The 24,619-nt window shown below is 38.7% G+C and overlaps 2 protein-coding genes across 13 annotated transcripts in view; one reads left to right on the top strand and one right to left on the bottom strand.

Annotated features, from left to right (window-relative positions):
• The first annotated feature begins 247 nt into the window (after window positions 1-247).
• On the top strand, window positions 248-3,336 carry GPR160 (G protein-coupled receptor 160). Its single transcript, XM_074878492.1, has 2 exons — window positions 248-364; window positions 1,923-3,336. Exon 2 carries the CDS (start codon window positions 1,976-1,978, stop codon window positions 2,993-2,995), a length of 1,020 nt encoding a protein of 339 aa, XP_074734593.1. The 5' UTR covers window positions 248-364; window positions 1,923-1,975; the 3' UTR covers window positions 2,996-3,336.
• A 646-nt stretch (window positions 3,337-3,982) lies between these two features.
• Window positions 3,983-24,619, bottom strand: part of PHC3 (polyhomeotic homolog 3) — a 35,529-nt gene continuing 14,892 nt past the window's right edge. For 6 of the 12 annotated variants that reach the window (XM_074878484.1, XM_074878486.1, XM_074878485.1 and 3 more), the window contains 7 exons: window positions 23,496-23,646; window positions 22,425-22,678; window positions 21,434-21,590; window positions 17,246-17,360; window positions 15,708-15,858; window positions 15,385-15,616; window positions 3,983-12,782 (listed from right to left, as the gene is read on the bottom strand). In XM_074878484.1, the coding sequence (XP_074734585.1) occupies window positions 12,628-12,782; window positions 15,385-15,616; window positions 15,708-15,858; window positions 17,246-17,360; window positions 21,434-21,590; window positions 22,425-22,678; window positions 23,496-23,646 (1,215 nt within the window). In that variant the 3' untranslated portion in view covers window positions 3,983-12,627. Of the gene's footprint in view, window positions 12,783-15,115; window positions 15,217-15,384; window positions 15,617-15,707; window positions 15,859-17,245; window positions 17,361-21,433; window positions 21,591-22,424; window positions 22,679-23,495; window positions 23,647-24,619 lie in introns of those variants that run through there. The other 6 variants (XR_012630108.1, XR_012630107.1, XR_012630109.1 and 3 more) reach the window with 6 other exon arrangements.

Raw genomic sequence — 24,619 nt, forward strand, 5'->3', positions numbered from 1 at the left:
CCCCTCTGTGGCCGTTCCCCACCCGCCCGCCTGCCGTGAGGAAGGGCCCGACCCGGCCGGCACTGAGGCGCCCCGGGGTGGGCGGGAAACTGGCGGGCGCCGCGGCGTCTCCTCAGCGGGCGGCGAGCGGCCGGACCGGCTGGGCTGGGCTCGGGGCGGGCAGGGCAGGGCAGGGCAGGGTAAGCCCGGCCCCACCCGGCGAGCCGAGCCCTTCCCTTCCCCTCCCCACCCCGCCCGGGTCGCCGTGCGATGGGGAGGGGCGGAGATGGCTGCCGCCTGAGGTGGCCGCGGCGGCGCGGGAGGCCGGGGAAGGTCCCCGCAGCACACGCCGAGGAAGAGCGCGGAGGGGCGGCGGCCGCAGCAGGTGGGTTCCTGGGCGAGCAGGGGCCGGGAACCCACCGCGGGGAGCCGCTCCCAGCCCGGGCGTCCCCTCGGAGAGACCCCCCCGCCTCCCTCAGCCCGGCGGGGCCCTGCGGAGGAGGTGGGGAGGGCCGAGGGCGGCCCGTGGGGCCCAGCGGGGCACCCCTCGGGGAGGAGGGCCGGGAGGCGCCGGCAGCCCGCGGCTCTGTCTGGAGGGTGGCCGGGGCAGCAGGCACAAGCCCTCCGGCTGCCCGCAGGCTGAGCGCGGTTCCAGGACCAACGCCTCTGCTGCCCTGCCCGGGTGTCTGCACCGCAGAGGAAAGGCCCCACCTGTGTGCAGGTGATTTTGCGCTGTGAGCCATCGCTTACACAGTGCGGTTTTGCGTGCAGGTTTCTGCTTTTCTGCATACGCAAGTGCAACACCCACTATACGAAGACAAAATACAGACAGAAGGCTGTTTTAAGTTGTAGTGTAAAATGTATTAGGTTTTAGAGGATGAAATGTGCTTGTGCAGAGGAAGAGTGAAGCGGCAAGCCCAGGTAGGCTTATAACCGAGTTCAGCCAATACATCTCAAGTTGTACTGCCAAGTACTTCTACTTTTCTTACTCTGCCTTTCAGGAGACACTAACTCAAATGTTCACTAACTCTGGCAAGCTGGTAATAAAATGTGTCTATTTAAATACAAGCGAATCACTCAACTCTTACGAGGCAATTCCTTCTTACGGCCGCCGTGGCTTCTCAGCTTTTCTCTGCTGTTGCTGAGAATGCTGACACTGTCCAGCTTCTTAGAAAAGAGAGAAGAAAGCACGCACAGCTTTGTCTGACATGTCTTGCTGACATACACAAAACCATCCTGTGTTCATCTTCCTTAGGAATTAACACACAGAAAAGAGTTATCATAAGGAAACTTGTCCAAGGGCAAAAACAGCTGTTCTGAGGTGTCTGTCATTGTAGTACTTGCATTGCTAAAGGATGAACAAAAAAGTTCAATCAACTAATGAAGTGTGTGCTTTGGATTGCCTCGGAGTCCCAGAATTTTAGCACCGAAAAAGGATGTTGGGTCGATGCTTTTTCTGCTTTCAGGACATTTCTGCAGTCACAATTCCATATAGATTCTATGAGCGTAATGAACTGTGAGGCCATACTGTAACATCTCCTGTGCCCTGTATGATTTCTGTCCTAAGTGGTTGTCTAATTTCTTCAAAATATGTAGGAGCTCTGAAACATCCATCCCTCTGCCCACTTGGACAGACTCGCATACTTTCTAAAGCAAAGGAACATAGTCAACCTTAGTTCCTAAAGCTTTCTTTAGGGCAGTAGCTAGAAAAGAAACTTAGCTCTATGTTGACCTTTTAACTCTCAAGAACATAAATCGAAGAATATAAAATTTAGGCACTTCTTGACAATTTAATGATGTTGTTAGTGAAGATATTTGCTCTTAATTAAGGTGCCAGGAAAATTCAGATGTAAATTTGGTAGTTGCTATGATGGAGAATTAACTAATTGGTAGAGGTATCCGGAAATAAATTTTTACAAACCTTTTTTTTTTTTTCTTTTCAGATATGAAGCACTGTGGCGTGTGATATTTACTTTGCTGTTCTCACTGTCAGAGGATGGCTGCCATACTCTGTGAAAATTCTTCTGGTCAGTACCACTACACCCAGGTCAACCAACCTCTTGAAATCAGCTGCATGTTGCTCCTGATTATGCTCGGCAAAGTGTTCCTTGATTTCTTTATGTTGCAAGTTAAGCAAAAGAAGGTGAAAGTTAGTTTTATGGGATACTTTTGTGTTTCACTGGCACTTCTTGACTTCACGCTGCTGCTGAGTATATCTTTCATTTTCTATTTTGAGGACTTTGCACTCTGGGGTGTGCGATTTACAAAGTACCACATTTGCCTGTTCACTCAGATAATTTCTCTCACCTACGGTATTTTGCATTACCCGGTATATCTTGTGGCTGGTCTGGATTATTACATGACTATAGCCCAAACTTCTCAATTTCCTAAAAGAGGTCCAAGATTACTCTATGTATTTGCTGTGGTTGTTATATGGATGTTAGGGTTTTTTTGTATTCTGAAAGTTCCCACTATCTATGAAGAACTAGAAATTCAGAACCGTTTTTCTCCTTATCAGTGTCCTCTCTATGCCAGCGTGCAGAGCTACTCAGTCTCCTGTGCCATGGTGCTGCTCTTGGGCACGGCTCTCCTGGCTTGTCGGAAGGAGGTTATCACCATGCTGCTGTCTGTCAGGGTAGTTTCCTTTGCCAGTCAGCCTGTTTTGATGTTCTCCTACGTGTCCAACAACAGCAGCGCTTGCTTTAAGTGGCAGCTCCTGACCAGACTCCTCATCTGTTTTCTTGGCACTTGGGCACCTTTTGTTCTTCTTCAAATTATCGTTTTGTTTCTCGGTGCTCGCATTCCAGCCTACATGGAGATGAATGTCCCCTGGCTGTACTTCATCAACAGCTTTCTCATCGCAGTAGCATACTGGTGTCGATGTCACGATGTTGAACTGACAGAGGAGATGTGGTCTACAGATCCATTTGTCAGCTGGAAATTCTGCTTTATGCCGTTTAACAATGAAAACACAGAGCCAGCTGATAAGCCCAGCACAGTAATTGTAATCTGTTAATGAGCTGCTGACTGAAAAGACTGCAAATAAGTGCTGTGGGACAGAAGCGTGTACTCCGACGTTCTGTGACTGTGTCCGTACAGATAATACAAGGAAACCTCTCCAGAGCTACAGTCCAGCTCTTGCACCAGAGCGTGGGATGCTGCAGGGTTCCAGTGGGCAGCAAGCACCTGCCAGCTCAGAGAATTTAACTTGAAAGTACGGGTTTAAAAGACCACTGCTTATATAAAACAAGTTTTTGGTTAAACCTTACGTTTATGACTAGCGTTTTACATGTGCTTTAAATGGAACGATCTCAGGTTTTATAGTATAAAATGCAATAAAGTCTTCTTCAAAGCTGAGGCCTTTTATCAGTCATGTACACGTTAACCTACTGTCAGGTGTTTAAACTTCTGTGATCTTTTCTTGTTAAGATTAAGGGTTGTCTGTTTAATAAGAAATAAATTGTTTTAATTAATGTAAAGCTACAACTCTTAGTAATATAAACTTTGTTTATGTAGTACAAAAATAGTGCAACACATGCAACTTTCACAACTACCGGAGAGGTGGTGATATTTCATTATTTCTTTGCTACTGCTCCTCTAATGTACAGATACGCATATTAAAACTAAATAATTACAATCAGAGCAATAAGCTTGAATGCAGTGGCAATTACACTAACCGGGGAACAAATAGGGATGTGCTTAACACACGAACAGTTCAACTCTCCTCTCTATACTCAGCAGATGTATATGCTCTTACACGGTTAGTTGCTACACATAAATACATGCCTGAGGTTAAAGAAGGGCTTAAATTAACATAAATTTTGTTTTGAAGCCAAAATTACTTTGAAATTAAAATAATTAAATTTGAAGTGGGACTACTGCAGTAGGGGAAGAATGAGTCAGGCTCCTAGCAAAAATAACTCTCTTAATTTTCAAATTCTTACAGTTTTATGAAGGTCTTAATTTAATTTTGTAGAAGAGAAATAAATGATACACAACCAAAGCAGACAAATGGAAGTAGCATTTATTTCTGAAGCACTGAACTCACAATACAATGTTGTATTGAAATAGAAACTATATAAGTAAATGATGCTGTAGGTTGGTTAATCATTCACCCAGACCCACAGGGAACAATGATATCACACAAGAATACTCATTAAGAAAAATCTGCAGGATAACAAAAGGTGCAATTACAAGCAAGTTTAAGCAGCATAGTATAAGGTGCTTTGTTTCAGCATTTGTATGATGAATTTACCCATTAACAGACAGATTAAAAGAAATTTCACTTCTACAGATCATAACAAATGAGAGAATCTAAAATTCATTCACATGCTACTTGGTAATAGGAAAGTGCTTTTTAAAAAAATGATTCACAAAGTGAAGATCATATTTTTACATAGTTCACTGTGCTCTTCAACTGTAAAATTTAATTTTTGGGTTATCATTTACATTATTATATATCAATTATAGACATAGATTTAATTGCAGAATTTAATGCTATGTGGGCTAAAATTTCTTATAAAAGAATATTCCAGTATATCACTCCATAAGAATACACAATCCCATCTCAATCATATATTAATCTTACATTTCTGCAATATATCAGTCCAATTACCAGTCTGATTTATTACTTCACACCACATAGTGCTTCTTTCACCCACAGTCTGTGGTAAATTTCTTCGAGGCTTCAGTGATGTACTCAAAAGGACATGAGCATTTTTAAGCAGTAGAAAATGGTTTAGGGAAAATCTGTTAAAAAGGCCATCAAAAGGACAGTAAATGATCAAAAACTGAATTTTAAAAACTAGTGCAATAAGAGGAGGCAATGCTTAGCAACATAGTTTGAAGTGTTTGGCACCACAAATTATTTCATCCTTTATGCTGGAAAGTGTATTTGGAGGAAATTCTATTTCCACGTTAAAGGTAGGAAAGCACGTACAATGTTAACTTGAAAAACAACCTTAAGCAATCACTCCCTGCTCTCAAATTGTAATTGCTGTTATTTAGCGCTTGAGATGCTGGAGGATAAACCATGTCCAAATACATTTTTTTGACAACAGCATTTCTTCAGGTTTTATATAAACCGGACACCCACTGAAATGGGGGTGACAAAATATTTACAAAACTTAATTCCCTTTAAAAACCAGCAAATATCTTAAATATAGTAATGCACCAGGCATTTCAGAAGATCATGAAATAACTAATCCCTACAGACTCGGCAGGCAAGGGAAAATTCCTAATTTAAAATTCATTTAACACCAGATGAAGGCAAAGTTAATTTTCAAGAACATACACTTCAGCTGCTTCTGGTTTGTGTGGTTAGTCTCACCCTTCTAATTCATTAATGTATACAGAACTGGAACTGCAAGAAGTTGGGTAAGGCTGCTGACGTGTTTTATTTATTGGTGTGGTTCAGCTTCTCAACCCATAATTAAAGTTTACACAACCCCATCTATCCTGATGTGGCAGAATTCCCATAGTTGCTGCAGTGCCTCTAAAGCCATTTTCAGTTTTCAAAATTTTATTTTTTACAGGGAAACCACAACACGCAGCCAAAGCCAGTATTAAGGTACTGATGCTACATCACTGTATTGCTATCAAATTTGTTCTTCCATACACTTTGGGGAAAAAGTGCCAAAGAGCCATCAACCTTTAGGCTGTTGCTACACCACTGAGTAGTTAATAGCAGCACAACAGGCCTTCACCATCCAACTGTGGCGTCTGAGCCTCCTAAGCAACTAGTTTAAAATACATTAATAGTAGCTCTCTGTAAGCCCACTTTTATCCTTTTTATGGAGGGAGATACCAGTTGCGAAGTGATCTTTATCCTATTATCCTCCTAACGACTACGTCTTTTCCTCTGTACGTTTTCTTTTATCTGGTGCTTCTGGGAAGTCCTAACGCTGAACCTTGAACCCAGCCATACACATAAACCATTGCTCTGTGGAACAGGATTACAGTTCCACTGCCAGACAGAAAGAGGAGAGAAGCTATGCTGGGAAGGTGGGAATCTCTGAAATAATAAAAACTACAGACAACCACTGCTGTATCTATCTCCTCTGCACATTACTTCTTGTGCTGTGCCAGCAACTAATGGCCTTATACCATTCAAATACTTTACAGTCTTTAATTCTTATAGGATTATTTGATATTAATGGTAACAGCAGCTAAAGTGTTAACCCTTTATGAGAAACTTCTGTACTTTCCTCCTATAAAGAATCCCTTAAAAATCAACATTGATTTTAATGAGATATTCTGGGTTTTCAACTCCAAATAGAAGCTTTGGAACTCATTAATAAAACCCTTCATTCTTCACACACTTCTTTCCTGACCAGTACGGGTTTGCTAACACTGTAACACAAAGGCTACTTAAAAAGGAAGTTGGGTATGCAGAATATCTCACTGTTCTTTCAAACAATGACTTTGCAAAAAGCTGCCAGAGGTCGGCAACATCCTGGCTGCCAATACACTGGCCAGGTAGCAGAGGACAACACGAGTCTTCCCACAGGTTGACCTGACTTCACCCGCAAAGCAGATATGCCTCATGAATCGGTTATATTTGTGCTTCTAGCCTAATCCCATAATCAGCAAGGATACCCTGATTTAGTACCTATGAACAATACTATAAGCCTTTCAACAACCCTACGTAACCATACAGTGCTTTTTATGCACAATTAAAATGCTCCTTAAGTGTTATGTATTGCACTTAAATGATATTTATGATCACTCTTCCATGAATGTACAATTGTGCTCAAATTGTAATTCTTTCTAGTTGGAAAAAATATCTTTAGATCTCCTTTTTCTAGTTCCTTACTATACACAGTCATTTTGGATAATCCAGCAGGAAACTAATACATGCTGGAAGTTTAAAATTTTTTAACGTGAAATCTGTTCATAACACTGACTCCCAGAACTGTGCTTCGGAAAAGTTAGATCAATGGTTACAAAACCTAGACTATACGCTCACTACGTACCTTCAATTACAAGCATATTCACATCTTTGAATTTTGTTTTTTCCTTCCACTTCACTGTAAGAGATCGGTAAATAATGCGCACAACCTTCAAATGTATGAGCAGGTGTGTGTAAGTTTTAATGTAGAGGTTACACAAACCCACACAGCAGCTTAGGATGGGGGCCTTGAATACACATGGAAGTGCTGACCGTGAGACCCAGGGGACAAGTAGGACACAACATGTTCCAGCCAAACACAGCTGACACCCAACAGGGCAAAAAGCACACTGAGAAATCTATATGGAGAAGGAAATGGCATGTGATAGAGCTCCTCCAAGTTATGAAGAGGGTAAAAACAAATCAGTCTGATTGATACGGATTAGGGTAATGTGTGCTACCTGCTTCTGTGCACAGCCTATGTCCCAGGCTCTGACTGCAGGGCACAAGCTGTCCCTCAGCTCAGACTACATTAGGGACAGCTTCCTCAAACAGTCGACACAGCATCTACACTGCAGGCACTTATCTGTACCACAATTACCATCTCTTTTTTAAATGTTGCTATTTGCAAAGCCATCCACAGGATGCAACGACATAGAACTGATAGGGTTTAAAGAATTCTCATGCCTAAAGGCAAATTCCTTTAAAATAAACTTAATTTAGGCTTAGCTTAAATGAACTAAGCATTAAATGAGTTAAATTTCTTTTTCCTCACAATATTTCCTGTCTGAAACTGCAGCTCACTGTGCAAGAATGAATTAAAAATTAATTCATTATGAGCAATTATTAACACCTTATATTGAAATGACACATTTATAGCTCTGTTCATACCTGTTCCACTCAGCATTCAACAGAAACCATATGTTTAAAACAAAATACTTTAAAAATGTTAGTTTCTCTCCACCTCTAATAAACTCACTTGGGTGAATGTTAAAAAAAAAGGATCTGAGACTGACTCTTTTGCAGGGTCATTATCTGCAGCCTAGAATAACTGATGAGTAAGTCTGGCTAATGAGTGACAACTATATATCTATATATGTGCTAATGGGACATCTCTACACAATACTGGTAAGAAAATAACCCTGCAAGCTTTTATACACATGCTTAATATTAACAGTCCCGATACAATCAGAAAAACTACTCATAAACTATGTGGGTGTCCATTTATTTGCAAAACCGGGACTGTCACTGAATTCTTTGATCACTTAGAGCTATGATTTGTCAATGTGTAAGAAATTTCTTAAGCTATTGGGCTGTAAGTTTCTGCATTGATATTGTGATATTAAAATGAGAACAACCATCTGGAATAGGCAATACTTCTAACTGGAATGCCAGGCAGTGACACACTACCCCCAGCAAAGTCTCACTATATAAACTTTCATTCAAACTACAGTTGAATGGTTTTATACCTGAACATTTCCTTACAGTTAAGATTAAGAAGTGATGCAAAAGTTATTGTAAGCCTGCTCAAATACTTGTTTTTATCCCATTCCTTTCCTCTTGGTGCCACATCTACAGTTATGATGGACTCTGTTCTATCCAAAAGGCTGGATTCCCACTTGTGATTTGTCCAAAAAGAAGTTAGGAGAAAAAAAAAAACTGCTTTCACAGGAAGGAAATGAGTAAGCAGATGCAGGACATAAACCTTCTATTTCAGAGACCTCATTGACACAAATCTAGCAAAAGTTTTACCCTCCATCAAGAACTTCATTTCTGGAAAAAAATATGATGGATTAATGGGTAAAGAATGGATTTATGATGCAGTCTGTTTAAAAACCCTTCAAACATTCTCTGGTGATCCAAGACAACTGGCAGTTTAACCTGACAAGATGGTTTTTTTTTTATTCTCTATGTAAGCAAGGTGATAAAGTCACAAGTGTGCCAAATGTGAGGCAATATGGGTTGGCTGGGAGAAGTCAGCAATTCATTGGCAATGCTTGTTTTTGAACAAGGAGCAGCCTACAGCTCCCTGAGTACTTCAGTCAGTGGAAGTGACCGAGCTTCCTTGCTGGAGTTCTCTGATTCTGCTGCAAAGCAGGGTTGCTGAGTGATATGATCCAGATTAAGCAGGGGAGTGAGTCTGCATGCCCATTTTGACCATTTAGGTGCATTTCTTTAAAACCCCAAATATAAACTCTGAAGCTATGACAAGTGTAATAGTTATAATTCTATTGGAAGAAATTTTGACAGGCACATTCAGCCCACTGCTCTGCAAAAGGCTTTTGCCCTGAGCTACTGCTGCAGTTGGTATTATGGAGCAGGGTAAGACAGAGACTAGTGGAGAAAAAAGGAAGGGAAAAAACCATCCAACATATCTCCCTTTTGAGCCAAGATCCTATGGCATCCTGTATTCCTTTCTACAGGAATTGAAATATTGCAGGGATTACCGTGAGGTGTAGCCCACAACAGCAGCAGTCTGAATGCAGAAAACAAAACCCCAGGAAATAAAGCTAACGAAAAGGGTTTTGTGTAGACACATCCAGTGGGAGCAAGTGTTAAAAACCAGTCAATTAAAATCTGCAATACTTCCTCTTTTGCAAGATGGTCTAGCTTAATTTGTGGGGAAAGCCATGGGAAATAGTAGTATAAACCCTACAGAGAAACAAGTGATTGGTATGCAAAATGGTTCTGGAGGAATATTACTCTAAGTATTATATTGCTTTTTTGAATAAATTCAAAAGCTGCCAAAGTAGACTTCAGTTGCACTTGGAAGTTTTCCAGCCTACTTTCACGTACAGGTGTGATTTTTTTTTTTTTTTAAACTGACTTTATTGACACAGCTATACTGGCAAACACTCCAGTACACGTGCATTTCTATCAGCAGAGGTTAGTATAGCTGTGTCTGCTTTTAAGTTCTTGCTTAATGCCAAAATCAGTGAAGGAGAAAAAACTTTCAATATGCATAAGGCCCACATTCTTAGTTGCTGCGTTCATGAATATTTAAAGCATAACTCACTATCTGTGGCTCTCCCAAAACCACAGAAAATGTAGCGTACCAGAAGAACCAGAACAGACGTGCATTAATCAGGTCTACTCTGAGCTCCTGGCATCTGTCAGTGATTATGTCCGAGAGTCGTATATAAACACTAGCTGTAGAAGGTCTCCTGAAAGCTGTCTAATAAAGCAAAATTAAAACAGCTATGAAATTTTCATGCATGTAACAACACTGTGATTAGCTGCAGGTCTAAATAAGACTCATAAGTCCACATTTTCAAATATGCCTTAAGCCATTATCAAATCACATTTACGTATACCTACTTTTTACATTGCCAAAGAACAATACAATCAGAAGACAGATTAAAAATTAGCCAGTGAAATTTTCGTATAAAAATAATAAAACTTTAAGACAAAAGCCAAAGGATAAATATCTAAGATATCTTTAGTCTTCAATTAGCTCATCAAAACAGAAGGTATACTTTAGAACATATGTTACAGATATGCTACACTGTGTATCTTACAGAAATGCTACAAATGGGAACCTACTGTCTCCATCATTTGAATCTCTTTCAAATGAACATTGCCAAACATTGAACCTTCAACTAAGAAGTTTATTTTACAACAGTAACTGAAGACAGAAAAAACAAATTAGAAAGTGCTTAGCAACTTCCCTCCAAAATAAACCCAGACATCAATTAATTCTCTACAGCCTTTGGTGCCATTTCGATAAGGGCTCTCACCACATACTAGCACGTAACAGCAATGGGTTGTCCTAACTTGGAGCTTCAGTGGTTAATAAAAATATTAATAACATCTGCTATTAGTAAGCTCAAACAGTTGTAATTAAAAACAATGATTCTAATGTTGATCTCTGGAGGATCATGGTAGAAAGTCTGTTAGTAGAAACAAAGCAATAGTTTAATTAAAGGAAAATGAAGCACAGATTTTTCTGTAATCCCAATTTACTCTTTAAGGTCATCAGTTAAATAATATACATATTAATCTACCTGTCATAAACCTTCCTTTCAGCCAGTGTATGTGCATTGACTCCTTTTGATCTAGGTCAGCAGTTCTCAAACTTCAGATCAGTTCCTCTTCTTTTCAGGAATACTTTACAGTCCCCCTGACCATCTCCCTACACAATTACATATTATGCATTAATTTGCATAAAATACAAAATACATTATTTGCAGACACATACACATATTTAATTCAAATATACAATGACTCCATTGGCACACATGCCCTTCTTTCCCTATACAAGAGCTTAGGATCTAGGTCTGTACATAAGGGGAGTGGAGCTGCAAAGGGGAGGGAACAGAGGTACAAAGTACATCCACGAGCATGGATCACGCAGGTGATGGGGAAGCAAAGGCCAAGAAGGTGCGGCTGCTTCTGAGCCCAAGCAGCTTCCGAGCGCGTCAGTAACTCGGGAAACACGTATTTGTTCCACATACAGTGCAAGAGGGGGGAAGATGGAGGGAGACACTGAAATCCCACCACCTGGGTCTGCAGCATCCAAGTCAAAATCTCCCCGTAGAGGGTCAAAGCAGGGACCCTAGAGATTTCTCCTGGAGCTGCCCACCAGTGGCACTGCTCCTGCCAACCTGCAGCTCCAGGCTCCCTCCCTGCAGCAGCAGCTGCTCCTACACCAAGTTCTGAAGGGACCACATAGAGCAACTCACCGTGCTCCTTCCTCAGACTACTGCAAGCCCAGCTCACACTAGCCAGTGGACAAATAAAAGGTGCTTGGAAGTTTCCAGTGAGGCAATGGGAATGCACTACAGGGAAAGACAAGGTAGAAGAGGTATCAAGAAAAAGAGCATCTGAGCTATGCTATCCCTTCTCTACCTCCAGTCTTTAAAGTACACTTGTCTCAACATGAGCTAGTTCTGGCTGCAGTTTTCAGCCCCTCACGCCCAGGCATTTGGGAACCTGAACCTCAAGTATTCTCACGCCTTCTGAACCCCCATTTGAGAACTGCTGGTCTAGTTTAACTAGCAGCATGCGAAACTACAAACCTAATATCTTAATGCCCTCTTAGTGCATAGCAGCATACAAAGAGTAAAGTAACATGTGCTTCAGTTACCTCTGGCAAGAGTGTCACGCCATTGCATTTCAGTAGCCTGACGATGAGGATTTTGATGAAACATCTACATGGTTTATAGTATTTCCAGACTTCAAGAAAATACTACAGCGGCAGAGATGAGGGTAAGCTACACGAGGAAAACTGGCTGCCAACCTACCTCTTACAAACAATTTGCTCAAGACTAAAAGAAACTCAGAGAGCACAACTAAATGCATAGCATTTTACTGTCATTAGTGCTTCCACAGGGTCTGTGGACACTTGTGTTATTTCAGTCCAAAAACTGCTGTATGTGGGAAAAATCTTGCAGAATACAGCAACACAATTTAAACGGTGTTTAGATTGGGGTGGGTGCTGGGAGTGTTAATCAAACATAAGATAAAGTACACGTTGGGGAATATTTAACGTATCACAGCATATTTTACTTCATGTTTTTCCATGAACTCCCACTTCAACTCAAAGTATTACTCAGGCTTTACCATGAACCTATTAATTGTTGGAAACTACAGAGGACTACCTGGTATAATCAAAGGAACATTTTGGAGTCTTTATGTGGGGAAAACCCCATATATTTAACAAAACATCACAGTAACACTCATGCCACAGTGAAGATGTCGGCATATTACTGTCGGTTCTGTCACTGAGAAACTGTTGTTTAAACCTTCATGTTCACCCCCTAGGATTCTTTCAATGAATTGATGCGTGCACAGATTTTCAATGCAGGTCCAAGCTTAATATTCATTGCACTCATAAGGTGATCCTCCTTCAACAAGAGGAGAGCTTGTCCATCAATTTCTTGTGCTCTAAATTCATCTGCAATATCTTGACAACCTACAAGGCAACAGAAAAAAGAATTACTGGGTTAGAAATGTGCATTCTTAGATGCAATGACTCTACCCACACTAGAGCTTTTCAGCTACGCAGTTTCCAGTGCTCATCCCTTTAGCGTGTAGAATCTAAGGTATATGCAGGCGTTCAATATTATGACGGGGACTTCCGAGGTAATCTGAAAGTAATTTTCATTACAGCCTCTAATTACACTGTAATTATTGGAGAAATACTCACTGGAAATTTCAAGTCCTAGCAAAGACAGCTTTTTCATTTCATTAAGAGGAACAATTGACATGATCTCACAATTGGAAGAGACAGGCAAAATACCACTGAAATAGCAATCCAGCATAATTCAAGTGGGTTCTTTCCAGCAAGAAAAAGATACATGTATTCTACTGCTACATACAACTCGATGAGAAAATTCACATAGCTACAGTTTCCAAAAGGTGTTAATTCCATCTGTATGATGCCACCACTGGGTTAAGTAAACAGAATTTTGATTTATGGGCTTTAGTGTAACTGTCTCAAACACATTTATCATCTGTTATCTGAGCGAATATTCTATACACAGCAGTAACTCACTTCACAAGAACAACTTTAAACTAGTTGTTGGGTTAGTTTTTTTTAATGATAAACTATTTTTTCTGAACACGAAATAAGATGGTCTCAGGTTATTGAGGCCTACAACATAAGAAAAAGGACTCTTCAGCGGTTGGACTGTCCCAAGTAACTGAGGGCCCCTTTCCAGTGAAGAACACTGTGGAAGCAAAAGGTTCCTCGAAAGATTTTCTGGACATCTGTTAAGCAGAAACAGTCAGTTATGCCTGGCTGTATGGCAGCTCTGTTAGATGCACAAATGTCTTCTAACAGTGTGAATAACAGCACTCATTGTCAGTTGTTTATTTGAAGCTTCTTTCCCCATAGCCACGATTTTTGTGTTTTTTATATATTTATGTTCTCAACTCAGTGATCTCTCCATCTGCCTCAGAGCCTTTCAGACAGATTTTAATTTGTGTTCTACCTTCTATTCCTGCTTTCAATTATTCTGCAGTTAAGTCTACTTTTGGGCATTTTTATATCTTCCCCTGTTCTAAAAGTATACTATTACAGAGATATGAAAACACTGTCAAGAACTCCTTTTCCACCCCAGATAAGAGCAACTGACTAATTTCATGTCCTCTTGTGTGCTCAGATTTAAATCCTATAAAGAATAGAGAGTCTCATTTTCTGGTGGATTTACAAATGTCTAAGAGACAAACAGAAAGGAAACGTGAAAGGAAGTATCACCATCCAAGCCTTAATTAATTTGCATTATTACTGTGTAGTAGTTGTAACATTCAAGGTTGGAAAAGGGTAGCTTTTCACAAAGAATAAAGCATTTTTTTTTTCTTAATCATTTGTTAAACAGACCTCATACAATAATTAGCTGCCACTTCATTAAGGAAAGGGAAAAATTAAAAGATAATTTGAAAGAGAAAGGTCTTATTATGGAATTTTATTGTAGCCTCTGGCTACACCTCTAAATCTCTGTATTTTAGGTTACAACGTATAAACTACAATCCCCAAAGTAAAACAGTTACTGTGTAGCAGTTGGCTAACTTTTAATCAGAACTAAGAACTACACTTTCCATAACATTTAAGACAACACAGCTTTAATACGTGATAAACGCCCAGTCCTTGGGCATTATTTATTGTAACAAGAAACTAGAGTGGTATCTTTTGGAGAAAAAACCACAAATTAGTTTGTCACAAACAGCATTTATATAGCCACTGAAGCCATTAAAATGTTTTAGTGCTTGCACGTATTCTGTAACATTTAATATTTCTGGTGCTGTGATGCACTAGTGGCTGATATTATGGAGACCTACCTTGTTACCTGGAAGGATTACAGTATCTGATCAGATAGAATGGCATCCTCAGGAAAGAGAGGGGCGTGAAACTTTAAAACTTATGATAGTTAAGAAATGATAAACAAATGTCAAATAACCTGAAGATGATATAAAGGGAACAGAATATTGAGCTAAAGAAAAGGTTTGTAAATAAAGAGAAGATTTTTTTTTTTCTGAAAACAGACTGTCTCTACCTGAGTCTGTATGCAGAAGTCCTCTGCATATCAGTTACTGAGTAAAGCTACGCAAAACAAAATTTAGCTTTAGAGAAGAAACTTGCTTATTCTTTTTTAATGATGTATCATGGCAGGTCTTCCAAATTTTTCAGTTGTATAAAGGAAAATAACTCCCTTCTTGCTTCTTCTACTGAATAAGCAGCAAGTAAGGATGGAAGAGAAGAAAGAAATGTAAAAGAGAAGAAGTGTGTCTGATCTCTCTACTGACCTCTTGAGAGAAGTCAGACTGAAGGGAGGAACAGCTCTAATCTCCATCAACTGGGGTGCAACAGCAGAAGTGGGACTAGTTCTATCAACATGTGATTTGTGCTGAAGGAACAAGCAAGAGGAAACAAATCACATTCCAGTTTCTATTACCAACTAACAAGTACACTAGTGCTGTTAACCACACCACCTCCTCATCACACTAATGCTAAAAAGCAGGGAGTTTTACTGTTTACTGTTAAAAAAAAAAATGGAACAAGTTATTGCACATACCAGGCAAAGAATGTATGAAGGCCCAAACTTCATCAACAGTCCATACTGATGGGTCAGCTTGCACCACCGGTAACAAGTCAATGCTCTCTGGCATTTTCCTCATTCTTAGTTCCCTAAGTTCACGTTCTCTCTCTCTCTCACTCTGTCTTCGCAGACGCGTGGTCATGGCAGTTGGAACAGCATCTTCATGAGAAGCCATATCTTCTTCTGCAGATGGATAAGTAATTGGAAGCTGGAAAACGTAGTACAAATATACTACAGTATTATATTTTATTTGTAATTCCCAAAACAATGCCATAGTTTTAAGCAAATATTCCACAGACCTGTCTAAGAAAATGATCTCGTGGCGCCCCATCAGGGCCACTCGGTTGACGCCCGCGTCGCCCAAGACTTTGGCTATCTGATTTCCGATTCCAACGACTGCTCTTGTCTGATGTAAACAGCCCAAATTTCTTAGTGCAACTAAGGCTGTGCCTAAAGAAGTAAGATATATTCAATAATGCACTAATAGCTTTTTGGACTGAATTCAATCAAGTAACCATAAAATTACAGTGTTGTAGAAATTCTGCCTAATTAAAAACAGCTGTCACAGAAACACAAGAGAAAGGTATCTCAATGGCCATTTACTCCAAGCCCTTGCCTTGATGCAAGATCAAGCACATGTAGATCATCCCTGAAAGATGTTCCATCTTTCCCACGCTTAAAAATTTCCCATGACAGAAATCCCTTTGCATTTTATCACATAGTCCAATCCTGCTTCTCTAAAACATCCACTAAAAGCCTGAAGTCACATTATCTTTTGCTGTCATTTTTCCTACTTAGCTGATACCCAGTCAAAGGAGGATGGTGGTAAAAAAAAAAAAAAAACAAAACATTTTAAGATTAAGGGGCCAAATCCCATTTTAAGATTATTTTGCTGGTAGTATCCCAACAAGTATCAAATCAAAAATACAGTACTTAAAATGGGAATGTCTCACACGGGGGATTAAAAAAAGTAGCAGACATAAAAGAAAGGTGGTCTCTAAGCACTGGTGCAAAAAAAGAACTAAGTGGTGATTAGAAATGGGAAACAATTCCCCATTTCTAAAAAATCTGGAATTAAATATCAATTTTCCAGCTGTAATGATGGAAGATTTTACATTCAGATGTTGATTATGAATTCTTCCTCTCTTAACCAAAATAAAAGCAGCATACTAAACCCAAAGAGAAACAGACACCAGCCGTTTTCCTGTGCCAACGATGTACAAGCAAACAGCATCACTTGCTATTTTCAAGAAAGGAGAAGCTTTAGAAAACACTAAATTATTTATGTTTATGAATATTTCCATTTTACTCTATGCAAATAAAGAATTTTTATACTGTTACTAAAACCAATGTTTCTCGTAAAAGAATGTTTTGTCTGTGCAGCATTTCAATTATGCCAAAATAAATTCAGTCATTTTTTTTCCCCTAGCATCACATAAAACTGAAAGAAAGCCCACCTAGCCCAGCATTCTTTCTCTGACATTGCCCAAAGACAACAGGAATAGGAAAAATATATAACGATTTGTGGCCCATGAACCTCTGCACCGATTTTCAAACACTCCGTAACCCTTCCTGGATTTCTCTTCCATGATACCCATCACCTTCCCATAAGCCCAACAGTATTCACAGCACCCTCTGGAAAGAGGTCCACAATTTTACTGTAATCCCCTTTGTCTATCTTCTTGAAATATATTATAATCTACCATAGTCCTCCATACCCATATACTATAATTCAGGAGAAGGCAGTCATGTTTTACTGTTTATTCTTCAAAATCAGATACTATTTGGGTGCTATTCCATTAACCACACAATAATAAGCAATAACTAGACAGAGTACCTTTTGGCACAGGATGTGGAGCAGAATCTTTTTGACCGCAGAAACTTATTAGAATATCCCATTTTCCCACAGAATTCACACTTCAGAAGATCATTTTCAATTTCATCCAGTCCCTCTAAAGAAAAGAGTGAGGAATAAGGAAGTCAGTTTCAATGACACAAAATTATGTTCAAAACTCATTTCAAGCAGGCAAGTAGAAGATTTTTGAATATCTACCACATTTAATTAATACTCTGATTAACAGAAAATTATGCAAAGCTAAGCAAGTCATAGATTTCACTCTCTACAGAAAAGATCTTGAGCGAACTGAACCTTAGTGAACCTTCAATTAAGTTACTCAATGGCCTTAATCGGCTTTTTTGTCAAATTTCAAGCCGTCGTCCATGAGCAAGTATGCCCTCAAACATAGTGAACAATTAAAAAGAAGTGTTACAGTCCTCATGAATTGCTTATAAACAGTTCATTAAGAGAACCAGGCGTTCCACAGTCTAAATTCCAGCTTTCCTGTAATGACATAATACCTTATGGAATACATAAATGACACAAAACCTTTTAAAATACTTTCTTTGAATAACCAACTGCTACAACCAAAGTAACTTGTGAAAGTAAAACACTGAATCTTATCTATGAAAAAGATAAGCTGCATATAAGAAAGAAAAGGATTATAGCATCTACCAATTTACAGTCTACTTTTACAGAATATTTTCCTATTATTGATGAGATGAGGAAGCACTTTTCCTGCTTCTTGTGAAGAACTCAAACGCCAGCTGAGAGAAGTATCAGTGAAAGAAAAAGTAGAAAAGCCCAAAAGGCAGCATACACGTCACAGGGTGAATGTCTATTCTCTCTTCTGCTGGAAGTGTATTTTGTGAGTAGAGCATGGTTTGTACATAGTTTAGAATAATGCCACCATATCCACAAACCAACCTGACTTCTGGCATGGAAAAGAAAAAGCCCTGATCCCCATGCACCATCTGTGAAATACATCATAAGGAGCGAAGGAGTGAAACTGGCACAAACTGAAATGTAACATTTTGTGGTCATTCAGGTTAAGTAAAAGAACCACATGCCACATGGCTGCAATCACACACAAAATACATTGCTCAAAAATTCAGAAGACTAAACATACATTCCTCCCTTGTTTCTAATTTACCCGAGTCACTGTTTCACACACTTTGCCTCTTGCTATTCACCTTCTGCTTTCATACTTTTACATTTACGTAATTAGTTGCAAAAATTGCAAACTAGCTTTTTGTTCTAAACTTTGTAAGCTCTGATGCCAGCTAACGCAAATGCAGGTATCAAAGGCTAATTGAAAGATTTTAACTATGGATTTGTAAAACACTAACTATTGTACTGACAAGGTAACAAAAAAGCACTAGCACAGCAAAGAGCTGAAAATACTGAAAAGGGTATTTGAATAACATATCTGATGTATCAGGACTCAGTGACACAAATGAACCAACAAATCCTTGCAAGGTCAGACTGAAAATTACTATGTTGCAAGTCTCCAATTTAGTAAGTTTGTATCACATAGGAAGTAAAAACTGGAAATTGGAAACATACCAAATCTGACCAACCTTGTAACTGAGGTTAAACGTCAGAGACACATCCTTCAAATAAATCAATCACTCTAAACAAAACCAACAAAAACCCTCACTCTCAGTCCAGGTCATGCTATGTGGAAAAAAGTGACAAGAGTGAAGTGAAAATTGATGCTAAGAGCCTCTTCTTTTGCATATGAGGTGTTTCTACCATACGTGCAATCATACCCTGGCTTAGTATCAGAAAATCACCTTTGCTCAACTTCTGTATATGGGGCTCTCTCTCAATGCTGGATGTTTCCTACTAGCTCATTTAATGAGTAGTTGCAAATTGTGTACATAAACCTAACACCGCTGTCAGGAACAATAACTAAAAACAAAAACATGAGTGTTTGAATAATTTCATAAAACAACAGACAAGCTGTTTGAAATCTGAGAAACAACACAGTGTTAATACTGAAAAGTTCTTAGGGAATACTACTGAAAACTGAATTAAGATCTAGTGTAATAAACTAAGGGCAAAATAACGATTGCAAACAGAGCTTCAAACATTCCAGAAGATAGACCATACAGCAAAAAATTTTTTTTTTTAAATATACTGGGTGAAACAAGTTATTAAAAAAGAGCTGTACTCTTGATCAAGAAAGCAAGTTCATTTAATAGCAATTTATGAAGCAATTTACTAAGCACAGTCATGAGCTAAGAGATTTACAAGTCTCATTTTGTATGTAGAAAGGTAGTATAACTCCACTGAGTTGTAAAATAACCAAAAAATGTCAACGCCATTTACCAGATGACTTTTTTTGGTTTTAAAGCCTCTTGTGCTTGATGCTTTCATGTCACTGGACTTCCTCTCAAAGAACTGGTTAAATGGAAGCATTCACTGGGAGACAATACCAAAAAAATAGCAGTAAGTTTAATTTAAACAAAGGTTTAGAAAACTTCCAGTCACACTGCAACCTTTCACTATTAATATGTCAGATGCTTGCCTTCTAAAATTTAGTGACATGCCTATGTGAAGGTTTGTGAAGAATAAGGTATGGGCCTGAAATTATTTTACAGTAGACTATTGTGTAACATATTTAAAAAAATGGACTTTGTAAAGATTATTCCTTCATATTTCTATGTAGACAAGTTAATTACAACATAACCAAAAGAAAGTTACAGTTACAAAGCAAAGCACTTCAAATATCTGCCACTAAACTGGGCTGTTACTGCAAAATGAAGAAGGGCTCTGGACTATAGTGAGATATACTAGTAAATGCAATCATGTAATCAGCCATAATTTAGGAAATATTATGTTTCATTTTCAGGCACTTTTCTACAGTTTCTGCCTTCTTTGCACAGATGTTACATCAACATGGAGGAGGACAGCAACCCATCAATATTTCCTTCCAGTGATGTGCTTCCAAGCTAAACCAGCTCCTACTACAAATCAATGCTACAAGTAAAAATATACTCTTAATTTTAAGCAGAGATACATATTGCCTGAGCAGTAAATCAAATCAGCCTTAAGCAAAAATTCCAACCAGATTTACTTGACTTCACTACCAACAAATACTCTTCTTGAATTCAGAATGCTTTCTAAAGCAAGCTTTTTACCTTGCAATCCTTGACTTGGGTCCGACCCAATACACTTACAAGCAGTAATGGATATACAGTATTTTTTTTACTGCAATGATTTATCAGAATCTAATAGTCTAATTTGTTTGCTGAGATACACAACGGATGGAGCTAACTTCCTTACTGCACTTCAGTACCATTCACCAAGGCAGAAACCACAGTAGCTAACAAACTGCCATCAGTGTTGCTGTCTTTAAAGTTCCTGTGAGAAAAGCTCAGCGGATGGACTGTTTTAATTAAGTGACTATTTACAATGCCTGGAGTGGGAAGGAGTTCAAGCACAGCTATGGCAACACTTGCTACTGCTCAGGACACGCCATCCTGACTTTTTCCAGCCACTCCCCCAATGCAGACCTGTGGCAGTAACAGTCACTGTATTTGCCCCTTCTTACCCCACTCACTACAGTTTTGATATGAAAGAGGGAAAAGAACTATTTTAAGAGAATGAAACCAAGACTTGCATTAAGACAAATTTAAACAGGTCACCAAAAGCAGCTTCTTTGCAATTGCTCAAGCTGTGGAATAGAAAATCAAGCGGTGGCTGAAAAATTCTGGACTTTCAAATCCTGGGTGAATCTATAGAAAAATGAGAGTTAAAGAATAACTCGGCTTTTCTGGGCCATGCTATGTTTAATTCCCATTTCATAACACTCATGAGTCTACCTACGTTTGGGCTTGAACAGTAATAGTGGTGTTAACACATCCAAAATAGTTGATTGGCAAGTTCTGAAAAAATCCACGATGATAATTATGTCAGCTACTGCATGGGGAACTCAATTTAGCTTGTGATTGTGCCAGAGACCACTCTATTCTAAGCAGAACAAGTGCACAGCTTCTTCATATTTATGTGCAGCTACAGCAACTGCTGTTATGAAGTGTAGCTAGTAAAAAACATTTGAAAATAGTTTCTATTAGAGATAGTATAAAGAGTGGATAAAGATGCTAGAAGAACAGACGGGTTCGGATTCTGCAATACATACAGAACTGAAGAAAAAAGGATATTCAAACAAAAACTACAAACCTTCTGCAATCATATCCTCTATCTCTGTGTCCGATGAGTTGTCCGCATGTTTTGTATTCTGTAAGTCTGATTCAACACACACAACACTCATGATTTGACCCTCCACTAGCAATCTTTTTTCTGCAGGCTGTTCTACCAGCAAAGATGAACGACTTACCTATTGCAATAAAAGCAAAGCAACAGTGATTAATTGAACAACAAATAATGGAAAATAGTATTTGTAACTTAACAGTTGTAACTGCGACTAGAATCACAGTTTCTATTCCATATCAATTAATCATTATTATATAGTACCAAAGCTCTAAACACCATTTCTCAAAGAAATACAAAGGCTCACTCCTGCTCTGCAGAGTTTGCAACTACATTTAACAAAGGAACAAACACATATCTAGAGAGATGAAGGAATGGGAAAATGAGAGACATATTAAAGTTAATAAGGCAGGCTCATAGGTTTTAAACTGTCCATTTGTGCATTTGAAATGTTCAACAGTAATTCTTACCAGATACAGTACTAACCACAACAAGCTCAGTAAGTGCTTCAAACAACAAAATTTTAACATTTTAGAATTTTAACACAGACTCATCTCAGATGTTTAAATTAAGGTATCACTTAAATTGAGCTATCTAGAAGACAAACACACACAAAACAAAGTTACTGAAAAAGGCAGCCTAAAATCACTCTCTGTAGTTACCCCCAGATATAGCCTATCTACTCAGCTGTGTCTCTGCATTTAGTCCTTGTCATCCAGTGATACTGGGAAGCCAAACAGTAGCATGAATTCCGATTATATATGCAAAACACACAAACAGTATAAAAGAATACTGAATTCTCTTAAGAAACAAGTTACCAATCACTGAAAAAAAGGTCAAACCCAACATTTGAAAAATGATTCAAGATCTAAATAGCTAATAGCCACAAATAACATCATCGTTAAAAATAGTTTGTTTCAAAAATTAGGAGTAAAAAATTCATAGCAACCTTTACACTTACAGGGAACGGCTCTAACCCCTCCTGAATCACAAAGCCTTCAATAACATGGGTCAGGATCTGTGGTTTAACAATAGCCTGTGGAGGTTTATTTTCTAGGCTAGGAATGCTATTGGGCATTGATGTGCTGTTGCTCCTTGTGGTTGCTGCTGGAAGCAAAAGAGGTGGTGGTGGAATAGAAGCATGTGAGGGATCAGATGGAGATTTAATTACTGAGGCACTGACTGATGATGTCACTGAAGGTATTCCCCCATGTTCTGAAAAAAATAACGAAGTATGTCATGTTTTTATCACTTATGTCCAACCGTTGGCTCAGAATTCTAGAAATAAAGAGGTGATAAACACACCCATCTCTGCACCCATCATCCCATAACACAGGCTCTTCCCTATGGTTTATAGATTTTACCTTTGAAACAAGATTGTTTTCCCTGACATACTATTCAACAAACAAACAGTTCTCACGTAAATATTTTCCTTTACTCAGTACCTACTAACTAGAAGCACAGTTGGCCATTAATTACCTACACAAATCATAAATCAATGTCAAAGCATAAACCAGTATTTTCAAACATTAGATTCTCAGGACTGAACACCTGAGGTATTTCTAAAGAGAGAATTTATTTTCAGGGATGCTTTGAGCCTCAGTAACCTGCATGGTCACAAATATATACAACATCAAGCCACTAAGCACCCAGTTTTATGTATAGCACTATATATACACATACTATACATAGAGTATATATTTGTGTATTTAGTACATTGGAGAAGTTACATTAGTTTGCAGGACAACAATTGATACAGGCATGTGTATCTTGTAATTCACTGCAGAAAAATTTTCATTGGTTTTCCATGCTACATGCTATCTAAATACATATATAAGCTAAATCTTTGGGACTGAGTCATTCATTTTATCACACGGATTTCTAATATACTTCATATAGTTTCTTTTACTTAAAAAACAATACCACTAAATTATAAAAAAAGATCAAAATCATAAATGTTTATTTTAAAACATCAATAACTAGCAGAAGTTTCTAAGCAGAACAGCTACCTTAGTTTGACATTTGTTCTCACCTGACAAAGGATCTTCTGAATTAAGTGCCTCTCCATTCCCCAAGGTTATGGCTGGTGGAGACAGAGTGGGTGGTGTAGGTGTTCTAGCCATATGGACACAATCTGATTCCTCGGGCATCTCTTCTTCACATACATTCTCCACTTGGTAAATCTGCATCCAACAAACTATTGCTTTAGAGAGATTTCCATTCTATCTTAATACCTTAAAAGAGTTGCATAAATACAGTTTGTAAAATAAATTACCAGTTAAAATATGGTCATCTCCTGACAAAACACTAGCTTCCAAACTGCATACAAAACTACATACAAAAAAATGAACTCTGGGGACAGTAGAGCAAAAAGAAAGTATTTTGTTACAAATAGCAAAATACAGAGGCACAATTCTTCTATCAAACAGACCAGAGAACCTAACTTTTTCAATGTCTCATCTTTATAGTATTTTTATTTACCCACACATTTTTACTTATTTAAACACTTCGGCAAAATGCAAGCTTTATAACATAAAGACAAGTCTGTACATTGTTCTTTACCTTAAACAACAGTGTAATTAAACTGAGTATTTCAGAAGAGTACACCAAGACTACCAAGTACTAGGGGTTATAAGAGATAAGGTATTTTCCTCAAAACTACTGAAGTAAATTTATGTGAATTACTGACAACCAGTTTAGCAGATTAGGACGTAAACCACCGTGTCAAAAGCAAACCTGACTGCTACTCCTTAGCCCAATTTCTACATGAAATATCAGAGACTGATATTATCATTACCCTCTTAATATAAACAGCACACCTTCTTCCTTAACCCACTGATAAACCGAAAAAAGCCTACAAGAGCCGTTGACTCTTTTGCTCACGTTAATCTCATTAGCATGTTACCACCAAAGCCTAACGATGCCATCTTAAACGCCAGCATTATTCGTGTATCATTTTATTTCACTGTATGTGATTTTAGTTCAGTGTGAATGAAGCTGAAACCTTCAGTTACAAACTGCAGATGTCTGAGACTAACACTGAGCTAAATTAAATGGCAGTGATGGGGAACACCACGCCAGCATCAAAAACTCCCCTATTCTTTTATGAAGAGGATCTTTCCAATGTCAGTACAAAATTAATTATCCAGAACTATT

This window comes from Strix uralensis, chromosome 9 (assembly GCF_047716275.1).
Source record: "Strix uralensis isolate ZFMK-TIS-50842 chromosome 9, bStrUra1, whole genome shotgun sequence".
NCBI lineage: Eukaryota > Metazoa > Chordata > Aves > Strigiformes > Strigidae > Strix > Strix uralensis.